Source organism: Gorilla gorilla, chromosome 5 (genome assembly GCF_029281585.2).
Source record: "Gorilla gorilla gorilla isolate KB3781 chromosome 5, NHGRI_mGorGor1-v2.1_pri, whole genome shotgun sequence".
Lineage (NCBI taxonomy): Eukaryota > Metazoa > Chordata > Mammalia > Primates > Hominidae > Gorilla > Gorilla gorilla.
The window spans coordinates 60778296-60791323 of NC_073229.2; the positions used below are offsets into that span (position 1 = coordinate 60778296).

The 13028-nt window shown below is 49.6% G+C and overlaps 1 protein-coding gene across 1 annotated transcript in view; it reads left to right on the plus strand.

Annotated features, from left to right (window-relative positions):
• Window positions 1-13028, plus strand: part of PPP2R5D (protein phosphatase 2 regulatory subunit B'delta) — a 27302-nt gene continuing 14274 nt past the window's right edge. Inside the window, exons 1-2 of the mRNA XM_004044097.5 lie at window positions 1-193; window positions 5095-5172. Of these exons, the coding sequence (XP_004044145.2) occupies window positions 167-193; window positions 5095-5172 (105 nt within the window). The 5' untranslated portion in view covers window positions 1-166. The remainder of the gene's footprint in view (window positions 194-5094; window positions 5173-13028) is intronic.

Here is a 13028-nt window from a genome sequence, read left to right on the forward strand (position 1 = left end):
CAGGCAGTTTTGTAGGAGTTCGGGCCAATTGGAGGCGCAGGCACCGCTCGACCCGGGCGCAGCGCGCAGGCGGTGGCGAAGAGACGCCGAGCGGGCCGAGTGCGGCCGAGCAAAGCCGGAGCCGGAGCGGGGCCGCAGGAGACGGGCCGGGTCCGGACGGGCCGAGATGCCCTATAAACTGAAAAAGGAGAAGGTGAGCGTGGCCCTTTTTCCCCCACCGCCGCCTTGGAGCCTGCGCGGAGCTCTGGGAGGGGCCGGAGCCAGGCCCGGGACAGCCCCAGACTGACCCTCCCGTCCGGCCCCTGCAGGACTCCTGGGGCCAGCCCTCTGCCCCCGCGGCTGGCAGCACCCCCAGCTTGTGCCGCAGCTAGGACAGCTCCCCCACCTTGCCCCGGAGAGACTCCCCCCACATACACCTCCCTCCCTTCTTCCCTTCTCTTACCCCCGGCCCAGGGTAACCTCCTTCTTCCAGATCTGCCCCATTCCCAGGTCACTGTCCTGCTTTTTCTGTCCCCCCCATCACCCCTGGCCCCTATCCCCCATCGGTTTAGGCAGCCCCTCATCTGAAACTGCACCTTCCTCCAGAATTGCCCCCTCCCCCCGCCCTGAACAGCCCCTTTTCTCCTCTTCCTACCCGCCTGGGACAGCCGCCCCACAGTCCCCTACGGCCCCTTCTCTTTCCATGCCAAGCCCCTGACCTAGAACAGCGCTGCTTTCTCTCTCCTCCACCCAAATCTGGCCTAGGCCCCTCCCTCTAGTTCTTCCTTCACACACAAACTTGTAAGCAGGACTGAGCCCTTCTGTTGATGGAACCTCACAACGTTGGTGCTGGAAGGGACCTCTGAGCGCATGCAGTGCAATCCCTAATGGTACAGATGAGGAGACTGAGGCCCCGACAGGGCAAGGGACTTGTCCAAGGTCACACAGCCTGCTGGAGGCCCAGCTGCAATATCAGGTCTCCTGACTTAAAGGCCTTTTTTGTATCAAAGCCCTCCTAACTGTCACCCAAGTGCATCCTAGACCAGTCACCTTTCCTAATCTGAGTAGGCTCCTCACCCTTATTCTTAATCCTAGGATAACCTTTGCATTTTTCCTTTTTTTTTCTTTTTGCACCAGTGCTGGATTTCTGCCTTTCCTAAGCTACACCATCTTCAAATTGGGAATTTGTCCTCACTGTCAGATTATTGTTCCTTCTTAGCCTGCAGGCCAGCCACCCCTGAACACCCATGTCTTTGTCATGATGTCCTGACACAGGCCATTTCTTTTCTTTTTTTTTTTTTTTTGAGATGGAATTTTGCTCTTGTTGCCCAGGCTGGAGTGCAATGGCGCGATCTCGGCTCACCACAACCTCTGCCTTCTAGCTTCAAGCGATTCTCCTGCCTCAGCCTCCCAAGTAGCTGGAATTACAGGCATGCGCCACCACATCTGGCTAATTTTGTATTTTTAGTAGAGACGGGGTTTCTCCATGTTGATCAGGCTGGTCTTGAACTCCTGACCTCAGGTGATCTGACCCCCTCGGCCTCCCAAAGTGCTGGGATTACAGGTGTGAGCCACCGTGCCTGGCCCACAGGCCAGTTCTTAATGTTGCCTTCTTTCACCTTCCTCATCTACCTTCCCCTGCTCCTCATCCGTGCCTTTTTCTACCTTCTGTTTCCTGCTGTTGCTGAGGTCTGACTCAGAGGTGTGGTTCCTTTGAGGTACAGACTCACACATAGGATGCTAGGATACCAGTTCCAGCCTCCTCCAGCTTCTCCTCTCCTGGGGCTGGCCCTTTTTGGTGGGGGTTGGCTCTGGCCTGGTGTTCTGGCCACCTGCTCGATGACCCAAGAGGTATATTGCTTTCATTTGCCCTCTGATTGGCTGGGTTACTGGGCTGCCATCTCTGACCTTTTCAATCAAACTTTTTCTCCTGGGGCTGTTCTGTATTTGCCAGGCAGCTCTGATTCTGAGTTGTCCCCTTAACCTTTCAGGGCCTGAGGTTCTAAGTACAGGATTGGTGATGGTGTACTAGATAGTGAGCCTCCTGGGAGTAGTGAGCTTGACAGGGTTTTGTGCCCCACCCAGGCCCTGTCCTTGGGGAGTGGGCATGCGGAGGTGGTTTGGGTAGCTCAGTTGTAGACAATGCACACAGAAATCAGCCACAACAGGGGCTAAGGGAAATGGAATTTGGGGAAAGCTGGTGAGGTCCCCACCCATTTGTAATTTTTAGTCTGTTGGACTAGATACTGTCCCATCCACAGAAAGCAATAGCCCACTAGATTGTGAAGAAGACAAATTGCCAGTGAGATTTGCTAGGACCATGGGTGTAAACGTTTGGTTGGGAAAGGGTGTTGGAAGTAACGGGGTGCATGGAGCCAGGCATAACTCTCACCTCCCTATAAGATTTTTCTGCTCTTGATTTTCAGTTGCATTTGGCCTTCTTCAATGGTTGACAGGCTCTAAGGGGCAGGGGGGTTGCCAGTGTGACTGAGGTTTGTCTGGATGGCTGTGGGTGGAGGATCTTTATTGCTCATCTATGACCTGTCCCCTCTCTCCTGGCCATCTTTCACAGCTTCCTCTCTAAAGCCTTTCTGAGCCCTCAGTCAGGAGTGAACTCTCCTTTCTTTTCTGGATTTGCAGAACACTTAGTAGGCCACTTATGGTCCTTTTGTGTTTGGCCTTGGATGGGAATTAATTGTGGACAAGACTTTTCTTCCCCTTTGAGATAATAACTAAGTTTCATTTTGGTTTGGCAACTCCTTTTCACACGGTAAGTACGTGCTTAGTGGATAGGTGCTAAGATAATCTCTTGGAGGGATTCGCATCTCTCCCCTTCCTTCATGTTCTCCTCTGGGACTTACCTCTTTTATTTTCCTGAGTAGGGTGCCCCTGCCCCCTCCGATTTTTTTCTTGTTCATAATAATAGTAATAACATTGACCAGCACTACGGTTTTCATGTGCCTTAACACTGTGCTGAGGGAAGAGGGTATTATGATTGTCATCATCTAATAGATGAGGAAACTGAGGCTCAGAGAGGCTAGTTAACTTGCCTATGATTACACAGCCAGTAAGAGTTGGGCCCAAAACACAGGGCTGAGTCCAAACATGTTCTTTTAACCTCTGTGCTACACAGCATTTGACTGCTGAGCTGGGCTGAAATGTGTGTGCTTCACCTGTTCTGCAGGAGCCAGGGAGCAAGGGTGGTAGGCCTGGTTCCTCCACGCCCACTCACACCCACACACTAAGGCAGCTGGATCTCTCTTAGGCTCATTCTTTGAAAGATATGTCTGAGGCATCATGCTGAGTGCTGTAGGGTGGGTGGAGGGGTACAAAAAAGAATAAGCAGCTTATGGTCTAATAGAGAGATTGGAGATGTATGAAGATGGGTCAGCTTTGTTCAAGGGGTTCATGTCTGGGGTGTGTGCAGACACCTCAATGTTGTGTCCTGCCTGCACCCTGCCCCCGGCCTATTTCTCTCCACCCCATGCTCTCAGCCACTGATAAGGGTCAGTGCGGCCAGCTGGGTTAGTATACAGCAGGAGCGTGCTCAGGCCAAAGAAGGAACTCCTTCCCCCTACTGCATGGAGCTGCTCTACACCACACCTTTCTTCCTCCCCGCCTCCAAGAAGCCTTCCCCCTACTCCAGCCCACACAGAGCTCTCTTCTCCCTGAAATCCTTTTGCCCCCATAGTCACAATAACTTGATTTAACACTTCTCACTGAAGGGGCTTGGCTGCTATTGAATTGCACAATCTCAGAGCTGGAAGTGATTTCCAAGATCCTCCAGTCCTCATTAAAGGCTTGAATTTCTTTTGCAACATGCCTTACAGGAGGTCACCAAACCCCTGCTTGAATGTTCTCAGGGGTTGGGGAGCTTTCGGCTTCACTAGGTGGCCAGTTTTAGTGCAATTGCTCCATGATAAAATTCTTCCTTGTTGGGAGCTTCAGCCTGGCTTGCAACTTCAGCCCATTGCTCTCGTGCCTCTGGTCCATATGGACAAGTTGCATCCAAGGCATCCAAGTTGTATCTTCATTTGTTTTAAGATCCATCTTGCTTCTCCATCCCTCATGACTCCTCCCTTCCATTGTTAACTATCCCAGTTCCTGCAGCTGTTGGTCTTGGGACATGCCTTTGAATCCACTCCCAGTATGGGTTGCATTTCCCTCTAAGAAACACTAGGATTTGTCACGGCCCCTCCCAAGCCTGATGCTCATGACTGAACCAGATCCTCCAGGATAGCCCTGTCAGTGCCAAGCAGTCTGCACAGGTCTTTTAACAAGATGGAAGGTCACATGAGCTGCACATGGATGATTTGTGTTGAGCTTGCAGTCAGACCTAAATCCCCAAGTCTTTTTCACATTTTCCCTATCCTGTCCCTGTGCAGTTGCTTTTTTTGGCTCGAAGCATAGGAAGAGATGCTGGGCAGGCCAGGGCTCTGAGCCAGCTGCCAGGTTCCCAAAGGAGACTTCAGACTAGTGCTCACTCTTTGTAACAGTTCAGGGTTTTACCCCCATCCCTGTCTTAGTGCTTGTCAACTGAGGTGCTCTTGGCATTTTGGGTGGGACAGTTCTGTACCTGTTAGCATTCCTGGGCCTTACTGATTAAATGCCGAGTAGCACCCTCTTGTCTGTGCGCTATTTGTGACATCCAAAAATTGCCTCCCAGTCTTTCCAGGTGGCTGTGAGGGGAGAGTGGTGACTCCCTGCACTCCAGCATGAAAGCCTCCGGCACACCTTTGACCACTTTAGTCAGAAGCCAGTGAGCAGCTGTTCCCTGATGCTTTTTCTTTAAGCCTCCTCACCCTGGTTCTGACCTGAGCAAAGGCCCTCCCAGGCCCAACCTCTGCACCAGCCTGATGAGGTGAAAGATGGAGCATTCTCACGCTGAATTAGTGTGTGTTTGGGGTGACTTCCTAACCAGATTCTAAACTCTTTGGAGGGGCTGAATCTCCTTCTGCGTAGATCCCTCCACCCACCCCAGCTCCGCACAAGGTAGATTCTAATTGATTGATTCAACTGGACAGAGGATATTTGCAACAAAGATCTAAGGGAGCCAGATAAGACCTCTCCCTTCTCCTGGCATCTGCTAACTTTACTTTCATCTTTTCCTTTCAGGAGCCCCCCAAGGTTGCCAAATGCACAGCCAAGCCTAGCAGCTCGGGCAAGGATGGTGGAGGCGAGAACACTGAGGAGGTAATGAACGTAGGCGTAGCCTTAGATGTGGTGCAGGTGCCACCCGCAACTCCATGATGGCTAGTTGGGTAGGGGATCCCAGGGAGTGAGGCAGAAGGGAAGACTTCCATATCCTGGGAGGGACCTGGACAGCCCATCCAGACTGCCCTCAGGCAGGATTTACCTTTGGTTGGTATACACCAAATACATTCTCTAGTTCTTCAGACTCCCCAGAGATTCCTATGAAAGTTGTTTCTCTGCTTACCAACTTGGAATGTTGAGAATTCCTTTTTCTTAGGGCAAAAAGCGGGAGGTTCTGGGATCCTGGGCAAAAGGGGAAAAGTCCACAGACACTTGATGGGGTAACAAGTGACTTCAGCATGGCTCTGGGTGGGGCAGGGGATTGGGAGGGGCTGGTGTCCCTGAGTTGGGCCCAGCTGGGCCCACTGCCCTTGGTCCTGATGGAATGGGAGCATGACTAAAAGACAGTCCTGAGCAGAGTTCAGCGCAGCTTAGCAATCTCGGGTTATAAAGCAATAAACAGCAAGCCGAGAGAACACCAGAAGAGGGAGAGACTTAAGGAAGTACACAGTATGTCCATGAAAGTTTGGGAGTGTGCACAGTGGGATGCTCTGGATGGTGAAAGATCCTGTGAACATATACAGCGAGCATCCACCACATCCTACCTGGAAACTGGTGTTTGGTGCTTTCTCTGCTTTCTCCCTCTGCTCTAAACTGTTCAGAGGGATGAAAGAGAACTGGAAACACAGCTCTCTAGTTATGGACAGGTCGTATGGTTTTTTGGGAGAAGAGATTGATGAGCAAATGTTTGGGGTTAACTATGCATTTAGATGTTTCTCAGTACTTCTGGTGATAGGTCACCTCTAAAGAGATACAAGCAGTTTTCACACCTCATTTTAGGCCTCATTTAAGTAATGAGAAGCTGAGTAGGTTTTCCCCATTTTATAGGCATGGAAGTTGAGGACCACAGAAGAGGAATTATTCTTTCCTCTGCACTTATGCAGTATTCTACTTTTTTTTTTTTTTTTTTTTTGAGATGGAGTCTCTCTCTTGTTGCCCAGGCTGGAGTGCAATGGTACGATCTCGGCTCACTGCAACCTCCACCTCCCGGGTTCAAGCAATTCTCCTGCCTCAGCCTCCTGAGTAGCTGGGATTACAGGCGCATGCCACCATGCTTGGCTAATTTTTTTCTATTTTTAGTAGAGACGGGGTTTCACCATGTTGGCCAGGCTGGTCTTGAACTCCTGACCTCAGGTGATCCACCCGCCTCAGCCTCCCAAAGTGCTGGGATTACAGGCGTGAGCCACTGCGCCCGGCTCTTATGCGGTATTCTAAATATCTCCTTAATAATCCTTATCACTCAGCTCTGTGACGATTTGTCCCCATCTGTGTCTCTCCTCTCAGACTGTGAACTCCAAGGGAAGGAGCTATGTTATTCTGCATTGCTTCTTTCCTACCTCTGTGTACTCGTGCAGTTGGTTCATAGTAAATGCTTCTGGGAAGACACACTATGGGCTCAGTCTCCCTTTCAGGAATGATTATAATTGTGGGACCCAGAGGGAAGGTGGTTGGAAGCTGGTAACTTTACATTTAGAGCAGCAAGAAACAGGATTTTCTAAGTCCTGAAAATCCTGGGAGAGGAAGGAAAATTTAATGGGGAGTTCCCACCTTTTGCCTAACTCCTACTTCTTTAGTTCTTAGATGGGATGTTGTTTCCTTAAAACAGCCTTTGACCACCCACCCCTATCCCCAGGACCTCGCGAGGGCTCCTGTTAGTTGCTGTTTTGGCACTCAGTACCTGGTAGCGCTGGTAGCACCTAACCACAACTGTAATGAAATAATTCCTTGTGAATTCATTGTTTTATCGGCTGTCTCTTATGTTAGCACGAGAGCTCCATGAGACTCTCATTCACCCCTGAAGGGCCTGACACAGCAGAAGCACCCAGCATTTGAATGTATTAGTGAGTGAATGAGTGAACGAGTGAATGAACAAATGCACCAATTTCACATTAGAGCTGAAAAGGACCTTAGGGTCTAACGTTATCAGTTCATAGATGGGAAAATGAAGCCTGAACAGGTTAAGGAGTATGCTGAGACCAATGCTATGATTTATCCACTGCCTTTCGAACAAATATGCCTAAGACAATGGGTCTATTACAAGCAATCTGGGAAAGGAGGGTGTTGAGTTCACCTTGGGCTGTTTGGTGAAACGCTGCTCAGGGTTCACAGGTATGAGATGGCAGCAAGAATTATCCATGATTTTGTAGAAATGTACCCACGTCTGGTATGGCAGGGGTATGGGGAAAAGTTGGAGCTAGGATGTGAGGCTGTGGTCTTCAAAAGCTGTTTGGCACAGTCCTTCCCTTGCCCTTTTTCTTTAGAGATGGAGTCTTGCTCTGTCGCCCAGGCTGGAGTGCAGTGGCGCGATCTTGGCTCACTGCAAGTTCCATCTCCTGGGTTCACGCCATTCTCCTGCCTCAGCCTCCCGAGTAGCTGGGACTACAGGCTCCCTCCACCACGCCCGGCTAATTTTTTGTATTTTTAGTAGAGATGGGGTTTCACCATGTTAGCCAGGATGGTCTCGATCTCCTGACCTCGTGATCCACCCGCCTCGGCCTCCCAAAGTGCTGGGATTACAGGTGTGAGCCACTGCGCCCGGCCCCAACGAATTTTTCTATTCTTTTTTTTTTTTTTTTTAGTAGAAACGAGGTTTCACCATGTTGGCCAGGATGGTCTCGATCACTTGACTTCATGATCCGCCCGCCTCGGCCTCCCAAAGGGCTGGGATTATAGGCATGAGCCACTGCACCCGGCCATTTAAACTCATGTTTATTTTTTAAGAGCCAAAAAAGAGGGGCCAGGCGCGGTGGTTCACACCTGTAATCACAGCATTTTGGGAGGCCGAGGCGGGGTGGATCACGAGGTCAGGAGATTGAGACCATCCTGGCTAACATGGTGAAACCCCGTCTCTACTAAAAAATACAAAAAATAAGCCGGGCATGGTGGCGGGCGCCTGTAGTCCTAGCTACTCAGGAGGCTGAGGCAGGAGAATGGCTGAACCCGGGAGGCGGAGCTTGCAGTGAGCCGAGATGGCGCTACTGCACTCCAGCCTGGGTGACAGAGCGAGACTCCGTCTCAAAAATAAAAAAAAATAAAAAAAAAATAAGAGCCAAAAAAGAAAAAAAAAAAACAAACAAATCAAAAGCCACCTCTTCAGGGATATCTTCCCTAATTCTTCCAAGCAGAGTTTACAGCTCAGCCTTCTCTGTTCTTGCATTTTCCTTGTTCAGTTAGCTGCATTTGTGTCTGTCCTGCCTAGTGGACTGTGAGCTCTTTGATGGCAAGGGCCATGTCTTAGTCACCTTTTAATCTTTTTTTATGGTATAGAATTTGCATATAAACTTTTTAATGCTTAGCATGATGTTTAGTTAATAATCGAAGGAAGAAAAGAATTAAGCAACACTAGATGGAGCTCTAGATGTCACCACTGGAGAGAAGGCCTCTGATTTTTGGGATTTTAAACTAAAATGATCTTCATTTATTAGGCCAGTTAATTCATTATGCAAAAGAGATATAATATTTAATCTTTGCATTTTTTCTGGTAATTGTATGTTTCATCTTTCTCTTACATTAAATACTTTCTATAGTGCTTAAATTATATTGCTATCTCTTTGTTTTTTTATGTATTTATTTTTGAGACAGACTCTTGCTTTGTTGCCCAGGCTGGAGTGTCTTGGCTCACTGCAACCTCTGCCTCCCGGGTTCAAGTGATTTTTGTGTCTCAGCCTCCTGAGTAGCTGGGATTACAGGCGCCCGCTACCACGCCCAGCTAAATTTTGTATTTTTATTTATTTTATTTATTTTTATTTATTTATTTTTTGAGACGGAGTTTCGCTGTTGTTGCCCAGGCTAGAGTGCAATGGTGTGATCTCAGCTCACTGCAACCTCCGCCTCCCAGATTGAAGTGATTTTCCTCCCTCAGCCTCCTGAGTAGCTGGTATTACAGGCATGCACCACCATGTCTGGCTAATTTTGTATTTTTAGTAGAGATGGGGTTTCTCCATGCTGGTCAGGCTTGTCTTGAACTCCTGACCTCAGGTGATCTGCCCACCTCAGCCTCCCAAAGTGCTGGGATTACAGGCGTGGGCCACTGTGCCCGGCCGTTTTTATTTTTATTTTTATTTTATTTTATTTTTTGAGATGGAGTTTCCCTTTTGTTGCCCAGGCTGGAGTACAGTGGCGCGATCTCAGCTCACTGCAATATCTACCTCCCAGGTTCAAGCAATTCTCCTGCCTCAACCTCCCAAGTAGCTGAGATTACAGGCACCCGCCACCATGCCCTGCTAATTTTTGTACTAAAAGTACATTTTGTACTAAAAGCTAATTTTGTATTTTTAGTAGAGACAGGGTTTCACCATGTTGGCTAGGCTGGTCTCCAACTCCTGACCTCAGGTGATCCGCCCACCTCAGCCTCCCAAACTGCTGGGATTATAGGGGTGAGCCACCATGCCCAGCCAACTTCTGTATTTTTAGTAGAGACGGGGTTTTGCCATATTGGCCAGGCTGGTCTCGAACTGTTCTCAAGTGATCTGCTGCCTTGGCCTCCCAAAGTGCTGGGGTTACAGACGTGAGCCGCCGTGTCAGGCCCCTATCTCTTTATTTATATTTGAATATTTGGGTTTTTTATATATATATATATATATATATTTTTTTTTTTTTTTTTTTTTTTTTTTTGAGACGGAGTCTCACTCTGTCACCCGGGCTGGAGTGCAGTGGTGTGATATTGGCTCACTGCAACCTCTGCCTCCCGGGTTCAAGCAATGTTCCTGCCCCAGCCTCTTGAGTAGCTGGGAATACAGGTGCGTGCCACCACGCCCAGCTAATTTTTGTATTTTTAGTAAAGACAGGGTTTCACCATGTTGGTCAGGCTGGTCTCAAACTCCTGATCTTGTGATCTGCCCGCCTCGGCCTCCCAAAGTTCTGGGATTACAGGCATGAGCCACTGTGCCCAGCGTGGGTTTAATTATTAATGATGGCCGTGTTCGGAATAGGCTGGACCAGGATAGGTTCAGAGTAGGCACGTTTAGTTGGAATTTTCTGAGTATGAGTGTCGTGTGGAAATTCACAGTGCCACTTGATTGCTGGAGGCCTGAATCTAGGAAGGCTTCTTGGAGTATGGATCCTGTTGAGAGTTTGGAAGTGAAAGTAGTAGTACTTCAGGCAGAAGAGATGGCCTCTATGGAGTCCCAGAAGTGAGGGCCAGGTATGGTGGCTCACACCTGTAATCCCAGCACTTTGGGAGGCTGAGGCGGGTGGATTGCTTGAGCTCCAGAGTTTGAGACCAGCCTGGGCAACATGATGAAACCCTGTCTCTACAAAAACTACAAAAAAGTAGGCTAGGCGTGGTGGCTCACGCCTGTAATCCCAGCACTTTGGGAGGCTGAGGCAGGCAGATCACTTGAGGTCAGGAGTTCGAGACCAGCCTGGCCAACATGGTGAAACCCCGTCTCTGCTGAAAATACAAAAATTAGCCAGGCCTAGTGGTGTACGCCTGTAATCCCAGCTACTCAGGAGGCTCAGGCAGGCGAATCGTTTGAGCCTGGGAGGCGGAGGTTGCAGTGAGCTGAGATTGCACCACTGCACTTCAGCCTGGGTGGCAGAGTGAGACCCTGTCTCAAAATAAATAAATAAATAGAGTCCCAGAAGTGAAACTGGGCAGGACAAAGTAGCGAGTAGAGGACAGATTGGCCAAGTTGCCTTTGGTCAGTGTCCACCCCTGCTTTGATGGCTGCAGAAGCTTCTCAGGGGACTCACTTGCCTTCTACCCCCAACCCAGGTGAATGGACAAGTTAGTGGCTGGGGCTTTTAGGAGAAATGGTTGAATGCCCATGAGTAGTTGACATATCCCCCACCTCCCTCTGACATGCATGTTTCCTAGTGAAGGGTGAACAGACAGCGGATACCTCATTGGGGCTTGGCAGCCAGGGGCTTCGCTGGCAGGAACAGCTGTCTCTCAGATGCTTCTTGTGTCTGGATCTTGGGAGCCAATGGTCCTTATAAACCAGGGCAGCTCAGTGGGGTAGGGGGCAGGGCAGACTAAGCCCATTCAGCTGCTCTCCAGCCACTCCAGCCTTCAATAACACAATGCTAGTGTAGAAAAGACCTTAGATATCAGCTCATTGGGTGGGTTTTGTTTTATTTGTTTTGTTTTGTTTTTTTCTGAGATGGAGTCTTGTTCTGTTGCCCAGGCTGGACTGCAGTGGCACGATTTCGGCTCACTGCAACCTCTGTCTCCCAGGTTCAAGTGATTCTCCCACCTCAGCCTCCTGAGTAGCTGGGATTATAGGCCCCCACCATCACGCCTGGCTAATTTTTTGTATTTTTAGTAGAGATAGGGTTTTGCCATGTTGGCCAGGCTGGTCTCCTGACCTCAGGTGATCTGCCCGCCTCGGCCTCCCAGAGAGCTGGGATTGCAGGCATAAGCCACCATGCCTGGCCATTGGTGGAGCATAAGACCCCCTGTTCTCTCTAAACCTTACCAGAATAATCGTTGGGAAACCACTGATCTAGTCCTGCCACCTCTTTTTTTTTGAGATGGAGTCTTGCTCTGTCGCCCATGCTAGAGTGCAGTGGCGTGATCTCGGCTCACTGCAACCTCCGCCTCCCAGGTTCAAGCGATTCTCCTGCCTCAGCCTCCTGAATAGCTGGGATTACAGGCGCCCGCCACCATGCCCAGCTAATTTTTGTATTTTTAGTAGAGACGGGGTTTCACCATGTTGGCCAGGCTGGTCTCGAACTCCTGACCTCCTGATCTAGCCACCTTGGCCTGCCAAAGTGCTGGGATTACAGGCGTGAGCCACTGCGTCTGGCCACCTTTTTTTTTTTTTTTTTTTTTTTTTGAGATAGAATCTTGCTCTGAATCCCAAGCTGCAGTGCAGTAGTGTGATTTTGGCTCACTGCATCCTCTGCCTCCTGGGTTCAAGCAATTCTCCCGTCTCAGCCTCCTGAGTAGCTGGGGCTATAGGCGTGCACCACCACACCCAGCTAATTGTTTTTTTGCAGTGAGGGTTTCACCATGTTGGTCAGACTGGTCTTGAACTCCTGAACTCAAGTGATCCACCCGCCTTGGCCTCCAAAAGTGCTAGGATTACAGGCATGAGCCACTGTGCCTGGCTACCTTCTTGTTAGCAGAAAACATTGAGGCCTTCCTTTTCCCTTTCTGGGAAGAATGCCTCTCTCTGGCTGCCTCCTCAGTGTGAGGTTTGTGGAAGTACAGGGTGTCTGCATCTTACCTGGAAGGATGGAGTCTTGTTGTCAGGTTGGCACTGAGCCCCTCACCCTAGTATCACTGATGTTTCTCCTTCAGACTCTGCTCCTAATGCTGTATAGCCCCCTGTTCTGAGGATTCCTGAGTTGGGGCAGGAGAGGAAGAGTCTGTGGGGAGGAGCCTGGGCAGGACCTGAGAGCCTTGGCTCCTGGTCAACCAACCAACCAAACCTTCATTCAATTCCTATTAGGTGTTAGTGCTGGGGGCACCCAGAGGAGTACAAACAGGGTCCTGGCTTTCAAAGGACTTGCCATCTAGTTAGGGGAATGACACATGAAGAGACTAAGAGGTGTCACTAGGGGGTGAGCAGTCACAGCGCCAAGGGAAGAGACAAGTGGTATCAAAAAGAGGGGGTGACACCCAAGGACTGGAAAGATCTGAGAAGACTTTTTGGAAGAAGGTGAGACTTAAACTGAGTCTTGGAAGATGCAGTGATTTCCTAGGTTCCCGATTTTCTTCCTTTTCTTTTTCTTTTTTGAGACAGAGTTTCACTCTTGTTACCTAGGGTGGAGTGCAATGGCATGATCTC